Here is a 12,036-nt window from a genome sequence, read left to right as displayed (position 1 = left end):
ATTTTGATCACATTGGTGATTTCACAGGTATTCACACATGTAAAATTTATCACATTGTACGTTTTACAGACATGCAGTTTGGTCCATGTCATTATACCTTAATAAATCTTAAAAAAAAAAAAAGTGATCCTCTAACAATATGTTACTTCGTGATCTCCAAATACTTCAGTATGTTTTTTCCAAAACATCTTAAATAATATACACTATACCTTCCACAATAGCTAAACCGAATGGCAGAACATTGGCAATACTATCAGGGGAAAACGTAGCTTTTACCTGTTGGTTCTTCCTCAGTGACAATGATCTGTCCAGTCCAGGGTGCTGAGGGCCGGCCTAATAGAGATAAGTGTGAAAAATCAGAAACATTCACAAACGCAGTTCAACTGCACTGAGAAACTGATAAACGGTCCAGATTCATCATAAATGGGTTTGTTACTAGCTTGTACCTTCCTAATGAGTCTTACCAAGTGTGTGCATAGTATTTGGGGGTGAGGGGCACAGCCCTGGGCATCAAACAACTCACAATCTGCAAGAGCCCAGAACTTGCCGGGACAGAGTCCATGTTTCTGGAATTGTACTCACACAAGCAAGGGGAACAGCCTGTGTCCATATACTCTTCAACATGTATCTCCTGAACCACGTAGGCTCTCTCACCCTACTTAAGAGATAGCATACACCTGGGAGAAACCTCTCGAGAACAATGCAAGCCTGGCTGTTTTGTATCTGTCATAATGAAGATCAAAGTGATGGCGGGCGTTGTTGATCATGCAGTGAAGCTCAACCAAAGGTATCTCTTTCCATTACTTTTAAAACTGTTACTTACAAAGGGAAGCATTTTTGATCCCAAGTAAAGGAAAATGAGTGACTCAGGCAGTATAGAGTCACAGAGGAAATTCATTTCTGTGATTGTAGAAAGACATCAGAGAGAATGGTTCAACTCTTGCTTTAAACGAGGTACTTTCCACCAGAGTGTGTACAAAAACAGAAAGGTGAAATGCAAGATAAATTATTTTCAATTCCGGCAAATCTTATTTTCATTGAAATTTATAAAGGAGGAGTAAGTGAAAATATGAGATGGAATTAAGAAAGATGGAGGGAAGCTGGATGAAAAGTGAAAAAGCAGGTGAAAAGTGACTGGAGAGCAGTTGAGGAGCCTGATCAGAGAGTCTCCAGAGAGAAGGTGGCATCATTTTATTAGATTTTTTATTGATGCCACTGCATGTGCTTAAGGTCAAGAAAAGCTATAAATGTGGTAAATGGCACAGACCAGTAGTCCTCAACTGGTGATTTTGTGCCCCCAGGGACATTAGGTAACATCTGGAGATAATTTTGATTGCCACGATGGGGGTGAGGTGGTGAGGGTGCAGATTCTACAGGCGTCTAGTGGGTAGAGGCCAACGATGCTGCTAAACATCTCACAATGCACAGAACAGCCCCCACAACAAAGAGATAACTGGCCTAGATGTCAGTAGAGCCAAGGTTGAGAAATCTGACATAGACTGAAGTAGGAAGGTCCAAAAATTGTTCACTGTCATTTTATGGTCCCTATTGTTAAGGATGCTATATTGGTTCCCATGAAACAAAAGCAGGTCATAATTCACATACCACTATTTTGACATCGAGACTTGGAGGCTAACTATATGAAAAGATTATTTTTGACTGCCTAATATGGAAACTCGAGTACAGATCAGATATAATGTTGTAAATGTGATTTTCCTTTGATATCAGAAGCTCACAGTGTTGCGATATTAATGCTATAAGGGATAAATTCAGTGTTAAGAAAATTACCTTACAATTTTAAGAAACTAAACCAGAAAGAAAAGTATATTGGAAGTGTTCTAATAAAATGAATAAAAATGCTCTTCAGGCTCCAGGTTTTCATATTTTCATTTCAAACACAATGCCTGGAACTCAGCTAAATAAGGCAAAGACTCTAAATAAAATAAACCCCTTAGTGAATAGATAAATTAAAAAACAGAAAAAGTTTTTGTTTTCTTCCCCCTAGCATTTTTCTGATCAGTAAAGGATTTCTTATTCTCTTCTCCCTCTGGTGGACGGGGGAAGAATAACCTTGCAATGGGATCTACAGCAATCATTTTTAAAAGGTCATTCTGAAAAATGAGAAACACTTACTCTTCAGCCTAGCTTTCTCAGCCGGATCCAGAGCCGCCACAGGCTCAGAGACTCGAGAGGGCAGGCCTATCCCAACTTTGTTCACAGCTCGAACTCGGAATATGTAAGAACGGCCTTCGATCAACCCAGTGACTGGGAAACGAGCAAATTTCACAGGAATGTCATTGCACTGAGACCAAGTGTCTGTGCCCACCTCACATCTAAGGGAGAGAGAGAGTGATAGACAAGAATATGAAAGGAAGGATGGCTAAGTAGATGGCTTCAGGGCTGCAAACCCCACTCCCCGCCCCCCCCCCACCCCAGTGCTTCAGGGCTTCGCTCTGTAAAACATCCACCTGGAGCAGCCTGCCCCAGATACATAACTGCAGGCGCTCAGCTCCACTCAGTTGCAACGGATCTACTCTAACAGTTAGGAAAAGAAACCTCAGAGCTTTCATGAAGACATGTACATCCTTCCACCTCACTAAAAGCGAGCAGCTGAGGGGTCTCCTGTGCTAAGCAGAGGGGCTTTTGGGAGGGAAAAAAAGAAGCAGGCGGGTATGCAGTTTTTACATAGCAGAAGGGGGAGGACCCCCCAAACATCCCCCCAGATAAGGTCTTCAGTTCTACCACTAGTGACTTATTTCTTTATCATTCTTAGGCATTGTCTTTTAAAAATGGAACTACAGTTGAGAAAGTTAACACCTGACAAGACACCTCTCTGTACTATAGTTTGGAAAGAGCTTACTGGTTGTCACTACACGCGGTGTGGGTGGAACAGCGAGATGGGCACTGTATTTTTTTCTTATCAGATGAGACTGATGAGATGCAGGGAAATCCTTGGGCCTGGCAAGGGAAGGCTAAGTCCCTGGAACTTCTGATTTCTTACTGGGGGCCTTTACAGCAGCCAATGGCTGGGGAGAGAGGGGTCACATCCCAGGAGAAAAAGATGACAGTCCATATCATGCTTTCAGCCTGATCAATAGAGTCTGAGGGGCCCAATGTGTGACCTCAGAATGCAGCAGTAAGTAACTCACTATTTTTTATGAGCAGAGCACTGCACTTTGAATTTTTATCACTTCCCCAACTCCGCTCTCTGTCCAAAGGGTATAATTTCCCAAAGGATTCTCAAGGGGGAGGAGGGTGCCAATGGCAGTCCAAAGGCAGTTGGAGTGGGGGTGGGGGGTGTTATTTTCACTTCCTTACCATCACCCTTCCATTCTTTGAGATAAATGGACATTTTCTTCAATCTTATGTGAAATGGTATCAAATAAGGCTTCAGTCTATGCCTTCCACTCCCTCCCTCTGAATTTTCCTTTGTAGGAATTCTGGAGCTGCTGTGAACTGGCCAAGGGGGAGAGCTAGAAGGCTTGGACAAGCAACAGACCTCCCCTGCCTCCAGGAATTCTGCCAGGAAGCTCCCTCTTCCCCTGAGCAGATACTGTCTCAGTGACCAGTGGTCCTGGAACTCACTTCCAAACTCTCATGTGGGCAGAAAGGAAGGTGGGGAGCAGCTGCTCTGGAGACTTCCACAGCAAGAACACAAACTTAGCATTTTGCCACTAGGACTCGGCGATGGGTCAGCTACTTGCTTCCTGTCTGTAATAATGGCACCTACCTCTCAAAGAGTGGCTGTGGGTTAATGGGGCAAGCACGTGAAATGTTTAGAACAGTGCCATGCACACAGCAAATGCTTAATAAATATTCACCACATTATGGTTATTTTCATTATGACTAAAGCAAGAGGAAAACAAGATGTACTGATTGTCCTTGGTCTTTCAATGATCAAAGTCTGAAAATTCTTTGTAAATCTACCAAAGACAATAATGCAGAAACTGTAAGGATGAAAAAGAACCTACCTAAAATTTCACAAGTCATCATTACTCAATGATGAAATAATGTGGAAGCATTTTAGTATAGGTTAAATTGTGTATAACTTATTATAAACATTTCTCTGCTTGGTTCTGAGCCCGGTAGGCATATACTTATTTATTTCTAGAAATATTAAGTTTAATCCAGCTTGGTACAAACCTGTTATACTACAGTGGCACAGGTTATCTGTTCCTAGTGGTTTTTACAGTCAGACTTTATTACTCAAAAATGGAAGAGAACTGGAGCAACTATTTGAAAAGAAACTAAATCAGACAACAATGGTTTTAGGTCAATAATCTAAATTTGTTGTCTACGTTGGCTAAGCTCACTGTCTAATTCATGTGTGGTGGTTTAGTCGCCAAGTCGTGTCTGCCTCTTTGTGACCCCATGGACTGTAACCTGCCAAGCTCCTCTGTCTATGGGATTCTCCAGGCAAGAATACTGGAGTGGGTTGCCATTTCCTTCTCCAAATTCATGTGTAAGGCCCATTTACTATAAATATAAAGCCTCTAAATATTGGAGAATGTAAACAGCAACAATTTGTAGATAAAACATAGTTTAGTACTATAGATATTTATTTGTCAAGCTTGATTCTTCTGATGTAAATAAAATTTTGTTAGTGTCCCTAGAGTATTATTATTTAATATTCTTAAATTACTGACATACTAGGAACATGGACATTATGTGTGTTAAACACCAGCTATTTCATTTCCAAAGTAGCCTCTATCAGGTGTACAGATTCATAATACTCTTGTCAAATTAGTGACTTGGGCTGGTAGTAGAATTGAAGAACTATCTTTGAAATTGAGGTAAGCAGATAGTTAAGTATATATTCATACCAATCTGTTTGGAGACAGAGACAGAGAGGAAAAGAGGGCGACAAGACTGGTAGAGAAAACACTTCACCAAGAAACAGTGGGAGAGGGTTTTCCAGGTTGTGCAGTGGTAAAGAATCTGCCTGCCATTGCAGGGGACGTGGATTCTATCCCTGATCTGGGAAGATTCCACATGCTATGGAGCAACTAAGCCCATGCGCCCCAACTATTAAGCCTGTGCTCTGGAGCCTGGGAACTGGAACCACTGAAGCCTGCATGTCCTAGAGCCTGTGCTCCACAAGAGAAGCCACAGCAATGAGAAGCCTACACACCTCAACTAGAGAGTAGCCTCTGCTTGCCACAACTAGAGAAAAGCCCACAGAGCAACGGAGACCCGGTACGATCAAAAAATAAGTAAATAAAATAAAAATTAAAATCAGTATATTAAAAAAAAAAAAGAGCGAAAGAAATGGTGGGAGAAACCAAGCAGGCATCTCTATAACCAATCACTCTAACTGAAGTCATACTAGGTACTAACTTATCAATAAAATATCCCAGAATTGGACTCCCTCCATCCACAGCCGGCTGCTTCCAGGTGATGATGATGTAATCCTTGTTGGCATCCAAGCACACCACGTCCAGGGGAGAGGCTGGGGCTCCTTCAATCTCTGCATCGGCATCTGGGGGGATACAGAAGGACCCCATGAACCCTCTCAGATGCGTTGTGTTAGCCCCCAAAACCAAGGTCAGGCCTTTCTTACCACATCGCTGCAGTGGCTACATCGCTGGCCAAGTAGTTGTTTATTATCATTGTCGCTGTACAGTTGCTAAGTTGTGTCCAAATCTTTTGCAACCCCACACCCCACAGGTTTTTCTATAGCCCACCAGGCTTTTCTATAGCCCACCAGGATTTTCTGTCCATGGGATTCCCCAGGCAAGAATACTGGAGTAGGTTGCCATTTCCTCCTTCCGGACCCAGGAATGGAACCCACATCTCCTGCTTGGCAGGCAGATTTTCTACCACTGAGCCACCAGGGAACTCCATTTGGCCCCAGTAGAGCAATCATCAATTTTGTAATTTGCTTACCAAAATAACAATGTGTGTTTTTCACCCTCAGTACAAGGAACATTATGTCAGAAAGGGCTCTGAAAAGGACCCATGACCTTGGCCTTGTGGCCCTTGCCTGCCCAAAATATTCTAAAAGAAAATAACTATGGAGACGTCCGAGACTGCTCTCAGAAAAGTCTAATGTAAATTATGCCAGAATGTCTGTTCTTAAGATAATTATTGTGCAGCGTTACTCAGAAACTATAAATGGCTCCAAGGGGGAGCAAACGGCCCCTTCTGTCACCTTCTGGATCCACAAGAGAAGAAGAACCAAGAAGTTTTGCCCATCCCTATGCTGGGACTCCCATTTTGGAAGAGAAACAAAAACATTCATTTTAATTAAATGTTTGTTCCCAAACTGAAGATACTTGCAAAAGGAACTCTGATGCAATACCCACATCTGAGCTTAGTTTATCTGAGTTTAGCAAAAGTCCAGGACTATACAAGAAACAGAGTTCAGTGACTGCCCATGAAACAGGATCTGCTGACTGTGGGTCCCCTCAGCAGTGTGTGCACAGATAAATTAGTGACTTGGGGGTGTTTTTAGGTGGAAAGGAAGGGGAATGAAAATAACCATTTAATAGTCTTTTAAGTGAGAACGACTAAGATAGGAGGCAGAATCCCCTGGGGGAGGAGATCCACAGCTGCCAATTCCTGCCTACATCCGGTCAGCACTTTAATAACTGGAATTAGTAGGGGAGGAGGCTGAGACTTGCAGGAGCCACTCACCCAGGGAAAGCACTCTTGTTGACCAAATAAGAAACACTTTCTTTTCCAATGAGCTACACTTATGTAACTCTTGTAAGTCACCAAAATATTTGCTAAGAGGGCTGAGATGTTTGTTTGTATGCTTCTGAATCGAATAGGTGTGTGTTATCTGTGAAGGGCTCAAATCATTTTGGCAGCTGGCAACCTCTAGCCATGCCTTTTTTTTTTTTTTTTTAAAGCAAAAGGCCCGTAGTATAACAACTGGTAAACTTGGTGCTGATAAGTAAATTCATTGTGTGTAACAGAGCCTGGCAGACAGTAAGCATTTAGGGAGCCATTTCTCAGCATTTCTATAAAATTGCTTAGAATATGCCATTTGTTGTGTGGACTTGAAAATCTTTCAAAACACATATTCTGTATAGCAGCTGCTGGAAGTCAAATCTGAAACTGTTATGTTGCTTCACACTTGTGCTCTCGCCTTCGTCAGCTGCTGCAGGGTGCCTGGCCCATGGCACCCATCTGGTCAGTGTCAATTCTCTTCTTAGCCTCTGCCCTTTCTTCTCCCAATGCTCCAAATAGTCAAACTTTTTGTAGCTTTGATTGATTAGGCCAAAGATTAGCCTGTTCCTCTTTTATATTTTGATCTCTGACACAGGCTATTTAATAACTTTTTTCAAAATGTAAGTAATTCTATTGTTTATCTTTATTATAAAAGTAGTGCATGCTTATAAAATTTTTGATAATAAAAATATATGTTAAAATCCCTCTTAATTCCATAACTCAGAGATTACTACTATTAATACATTGGCCTAAACTTTTCTGGATTTTTTTCTATATTTATAAACTCAAAAGTGCTTGTTTTTCATAATCTAAATCAACTACATTTCAATTTTTTTAAGATTGTTTTTTAAATAAAAGTGGGATTGGACTATATAGTTTCATGTAAACTGTTTTTTAAAATATATTTCATATTAATTAGTGTAAGTATACACCATTAGAGGCTTCCCAGGTGGCACTAGTGGTAAAGAACTCATCTGCCAATGCAGGAGACATAAGAGCCACGGGTTCGATCCCTGAGTTGGAAAGATCCCCTGGAGAAGGGTACGGCAACCCACTCCAGTCTTCTCTCCTGGAGGATCCCATGAACAGGAGAGCCTGGAGGGCTCCAGTCCACAGGTTGCAAAGAGTGGGACATGACTGAAGTGACTTAGCACGCACACATACACCATTAGCTTTCATTGTTGTGCAGTACTTCCATTGTTTTTATGGACTGTTTATTACACATTATTTTCAACTCTGATTGGTGGATACCTAGATTCCTTCCAGACTTTCCCCAAAACAAACATTCCTTTCTCAGTTTTGTCCACTAAAATTCTTAGAACTAGAATTGTTAAAAGTGCACACTTGATATATAGTAACAAAACACCCTGAGAAAAGCTGAACCAATTTACACTCACCAACATGTTTATACATCCATTCGTTCATCCTAATGGATTCTAAAAACCTTGTAAATCTTCTGAATGTAAAAATCTTTTGAATTTTATTGCTTTATTAGCAAAAACTTTTTTATCCATTTATCTGTCAATTGTAATTGTTTTTTCGTTACATTTATATCCCATCCATCACTTTATTATCTTTCTCTGCTCTCCCCACCATGTATGTGTGGAGGGGTGGGGAGAATATTTAGAAGTCTCGAAGAATATGTTTTAAAATGATAATTTTGGATATCTCTGGATGGTAGACTTATGATGGCTTTTCTTTTGTCCTTTTTTGCTTATTTACATGATCTATTTTTTTCAAAAAGAACATATAGTATATATGTAATAAAACCCTGGCCAAAAGTGTACATCTCTGAAATGTGTTTCTGCTGACATATGGTGCTTTCTGCACTGATCATTCTGGTTCAGAAGCTATTTCCTAAGCAACAAAATACCAGAGCTCTAAAAAAAAGCATGGAAATGGCTTCATGTAGCTCAAAGTTTAAAAAAAAAAAAAAAAAAAAAACATAAAATGTGACTTAAAACACTCTGGCAGTTTCTCAAAAATTAAACACAAATTTAACATATGACCCAGCAATTCCAGTGGTAGCTATCTAACCAAGAGAAATGAAAGCCCAGGTAAATGCATACAAATAGAAATCTTCATAGCAGCATTATTCAGAGTAGTCAGAGAGCAGAAACAATCCAATTGTCTATCAACTGGTGAATAGACACATAAAATGAAGCATGTCTAGTCAGCAATAAAAAGAAGTAAACTACCATCATAAAGAACCTCAAAACATGCTCAAAGAAAAAAAAAGACAAAAGTGAAAGATCACATATTCAGAAATGTTTAGAAAAGAAAGTCTATAGTGACAGGGAGTAGATTAATGGCTGCTTGGAGGCTAATCTGGGAATGAGAGTGGGGAAGGGACACAAGAAATATCTCGGGTGGGGCGGGGTGTGATGGGAATGTTCTAAAGTTGGATTGTAGATGGAGGGCTGGTGGTGCACAGCTCTATAAATATTCCAAAAAGCACTGTCCACTTAGCATGGTTGACTCTTATGGTGTGTAATTACATCTCAACAAAGATTTAAAAAAAAAATAAAAGAATCCAAACTATAGCATTTAAAATAAACTTACGAGGGGAATCGTCTTCTAAAAGTTGAATTCACAACTCAATTTCTGAGGCTTGTCTTTGCAATTTCATCTTTCCATGAATCTTCTCAATTCTCTCAACATCTGATACATTTTAGAATCTTCCCTTATTTTGTGGAATGAAGACCAGCTTAATGATAAACTTCAATCCTTCCACCTGTCTGCAGTTAGTAATGTGAAATTTGGCCTCAACCGGCAAAGGACCATGACCCTGGCATGGCCACTGAGAAATGTTATTGAGAAGACCCTGGACTGTGTCTGAGCTCCTAGGAAAAGAACACAGAGGGACTCCTCAAGGCATCACTCAGTGCTTTCTGAGTCACCAGAGAGACTCTAGTTCAGGTAAGACAGTTGAGAGCAGAGGCAAAGACTGTTTGCTTATTCAGTTCTCATCTGGCCAGGACTATCAAGGTGGTTAAATAAATATACTTGCTGATAATTTCCAATGTGTCCATTTTCACTGCAAATGACCCAGAAGGCTACCCTCTTTTCCCCCTTGCAAGATCTGACTTTTTCCAAAATACCCAGTTTTCAGTTGGTAGAGATATCCATGTATCTTTATCAGCAGCTGATCTGAGGCAGAATCCAATGATCATTTATTATTGCTCAGTACTGCTGTGGTGTAGACTGCTCACCGTCCCTAGTGTCCACTCCTCCTGTTGCCTTTTGGTACTGGAACCCTTGATCTTCCACGGGTAACACGCTGTCCAGCTAGAACTTCATCACCCCAGCTCCCCAACACACATGGAGGTGTATTCACCAGGAAGAAGTGCTGTGTGCATCTCTGCATCTCCCCTCCCACAGGCTGGCCTGGGAGCACGGGGCAGCACACAGGGCCAGCCGAGCAGCAACACAGATGGGACCAGAGGCTCTGAACGAGTGCTTTGAGCAGGACCATCTGGACCACCCTTCTACATTGATGGACACAGGACAGAAATAAACTTCTTGTTTTCAAGTTCCATTTCAGCAGCTTAGCCTATTCCCTGACTAAAATCCTGGGTTAGCCACCAGAAGACCTGCATCTTAGTACCACTTCTGTTTCTAAATAACTGTGAAGTTTCTGCATGCATGCTAAATCACTTCAGTCGTGTCTGACTCTTTGCAACCCCATGGACTGTAACCCACCAGGCTCCTCTGTCCATGGGATTCTCCAAGCAAGAGTACTGGAGCGGGTTGCCATTCCCTTCTCGACCTGCGATAGAACCTGTGACTGAACCCAGGGATCGAACCTGCATCACTTACTTCTCCTGCATTGGCAGGCTGGTTCTTTACCACTAGTGCCACCCACAAAGCCCGTGAGGCTTTTGGGAAATCATTTTACTTTGCTGAGCTTTAGTCTCTGCATCTTAAAATGAAGGGGAATCCTAACATTTTGTGAGCCTTAGACTTCTTTGGAAAATTGGTAAAGCGGAAAGAATAAAGGTCCAGGGCTGACCTCCTTCATCCAGCCATGTACCCCAGGAGGAAATATTCCTCTGAGTTAACCATCTCAGCACCAGGCACCAGACAACTAGGCACGACCCCTATGGCTTAGGGTCCACTGAAACTGTTCACACTAGCCGATCCTGAATTGTTTATCCCGCCCCGCCTTGCCTTTTCCACAGGAAATCCAGTAAAGACTGTGGTCCGAGCTCTCAGAAGGGTCTGACCCTTCTTCCTCCTGAGCGAGCAATGCGGCTGCCTCCCCGTGTGGCCCGGTGTGGGTCTCCAGGACCTGTGAGTGTAATACACTCTATTTTCCTGAGCCCCTCCTCTGTCTGCTCGTGTGACCACACCTGACTGACAGTCACATAAAAGAACACAGAGCACTACCCTTGTGGCCAGGACATGTTCATGGTCTTCCACGTGTGCTCGGATCTCATGTAGCAAGAACATTTCCACTTGTACATACCCTACCCGTTCAAGACACTGCTGAGAAAAGAAAGACTGTTAAAATCAACAATCATAACTTGTCTTAAAGATTCGGTTGTAGCATCTTGCCTCCTAGTTCGTTAAAGCTGTAAGAGAAGGCCTGGAATGAAATAATAAATTAGCTCTCCAAAACAGATGAAGAGTGAATGGCCATTGCTATTTTATTGTTCCTTCTTTAAATGACTTCGTTCACATCATTAGGATGTAGCCCCTCAAGCACCTGCAGAGGACGGCGCTGGCGGCTCACTGAAGAGGAGGCACAGTCTGGAAACTGGTCACCTTCAGGCTGGTGCTTTTAGGGTTGACCTTTTCACATCCCTTCTAATTTTACCGGATGCTAACATCCCTGTGCTACATCATCCGGGAGAATTCTTTAATTTTTTTGGCCGCACCATGTGGCTTGCGGGATCATAGCTCTCAGACCAAGGATTGAACCCTGGCATCCCAGCAGTGGAAGCACTGAGTCCTGAACTCTGGACACCAGGGAGGTCCCGGGAGGAATTTTCAAACAGCTCTTTCATCGTTACCCAAAATACGTTTGGATAGATTGATATGGACTCAGTGTTTTAAATATTCTCAGATGTTCTGCTTTTTGCCAGGCCTTACCTCGAACAAAGACGTAAGCACTGTACTGTTCATAATATTCTCCCATTCGTGCACGAACTGTGTAGAGACCTTCGTCTTCCTTGTTGAGATGAGAAAATGTTAGTGTTGCCCGATCGCCACTCCAATGTGTTTGCACCCATTTTGATGGAGAAACAGGTACCCCTGGGGGGAAAAATGTAAACAAATTTACTGACTTCTTTCTCCATTACTATCTTCTTCCTCCCTCCCCCCAACTCGCTCCTCTCCCCATCTCTCTCTCTCTTTATT

General features: G+C 42.0%; 1 protein-coding gene across 2 annotated transcripts in view; it reads right to left on the bottom strand.

The window, feature by feature from the left end:
• MYOM1 (myomesin 1) overlaps positions 1 to 12,036 on the bottom strand; it is a 121,593-nt gene that overhangs the window by 68,105 nt on the left and 41,452 nt on the right. For both annotated transcript variants that reach the window (XM_006071064.4, XM_044934795.2), the window contains exons 10-13: positions 11,770 to 11,931; positions 5,338 to 5,479; positions 2,134 to 2,333; positions 277 to 333 (exon numbers count right to left, since the gene is read on the bottom strand). In XM_006071064.4, coding sequence (XP_006071126.3) covers positions 277 to 333; positions 2,134 to 2,333; positions 5,338 to 5,479; positions 11,770 to 11,931 — 561 coding nt within the window. The remainder of the gene's footprint in view (positions 1 to 276; positions 334 to 2,133; positions 2,334 to 5,337; positions 5,480 to 11,769; positions 11,932 to 12,036) is intronic.

The sequence above is a fragment of the Bubalus bubalis genome, chromosome 22, assembly GCF_019923935.1.
Source record: "Bubalus bubalis isolate 160015118507 breed Murrah chromosome 22, NDDB_SH_1, whole genome shotgun sequence".
Lineage (NCBI taxonomy): Eukaryota > Metazoa > Chordata > Mammalia > Artiodactyla > Bovidae > Bubalus > Bubalus bubalis.
This window is presented reverse-complemented; position numbering and strand designations above follow the sequence as displayed.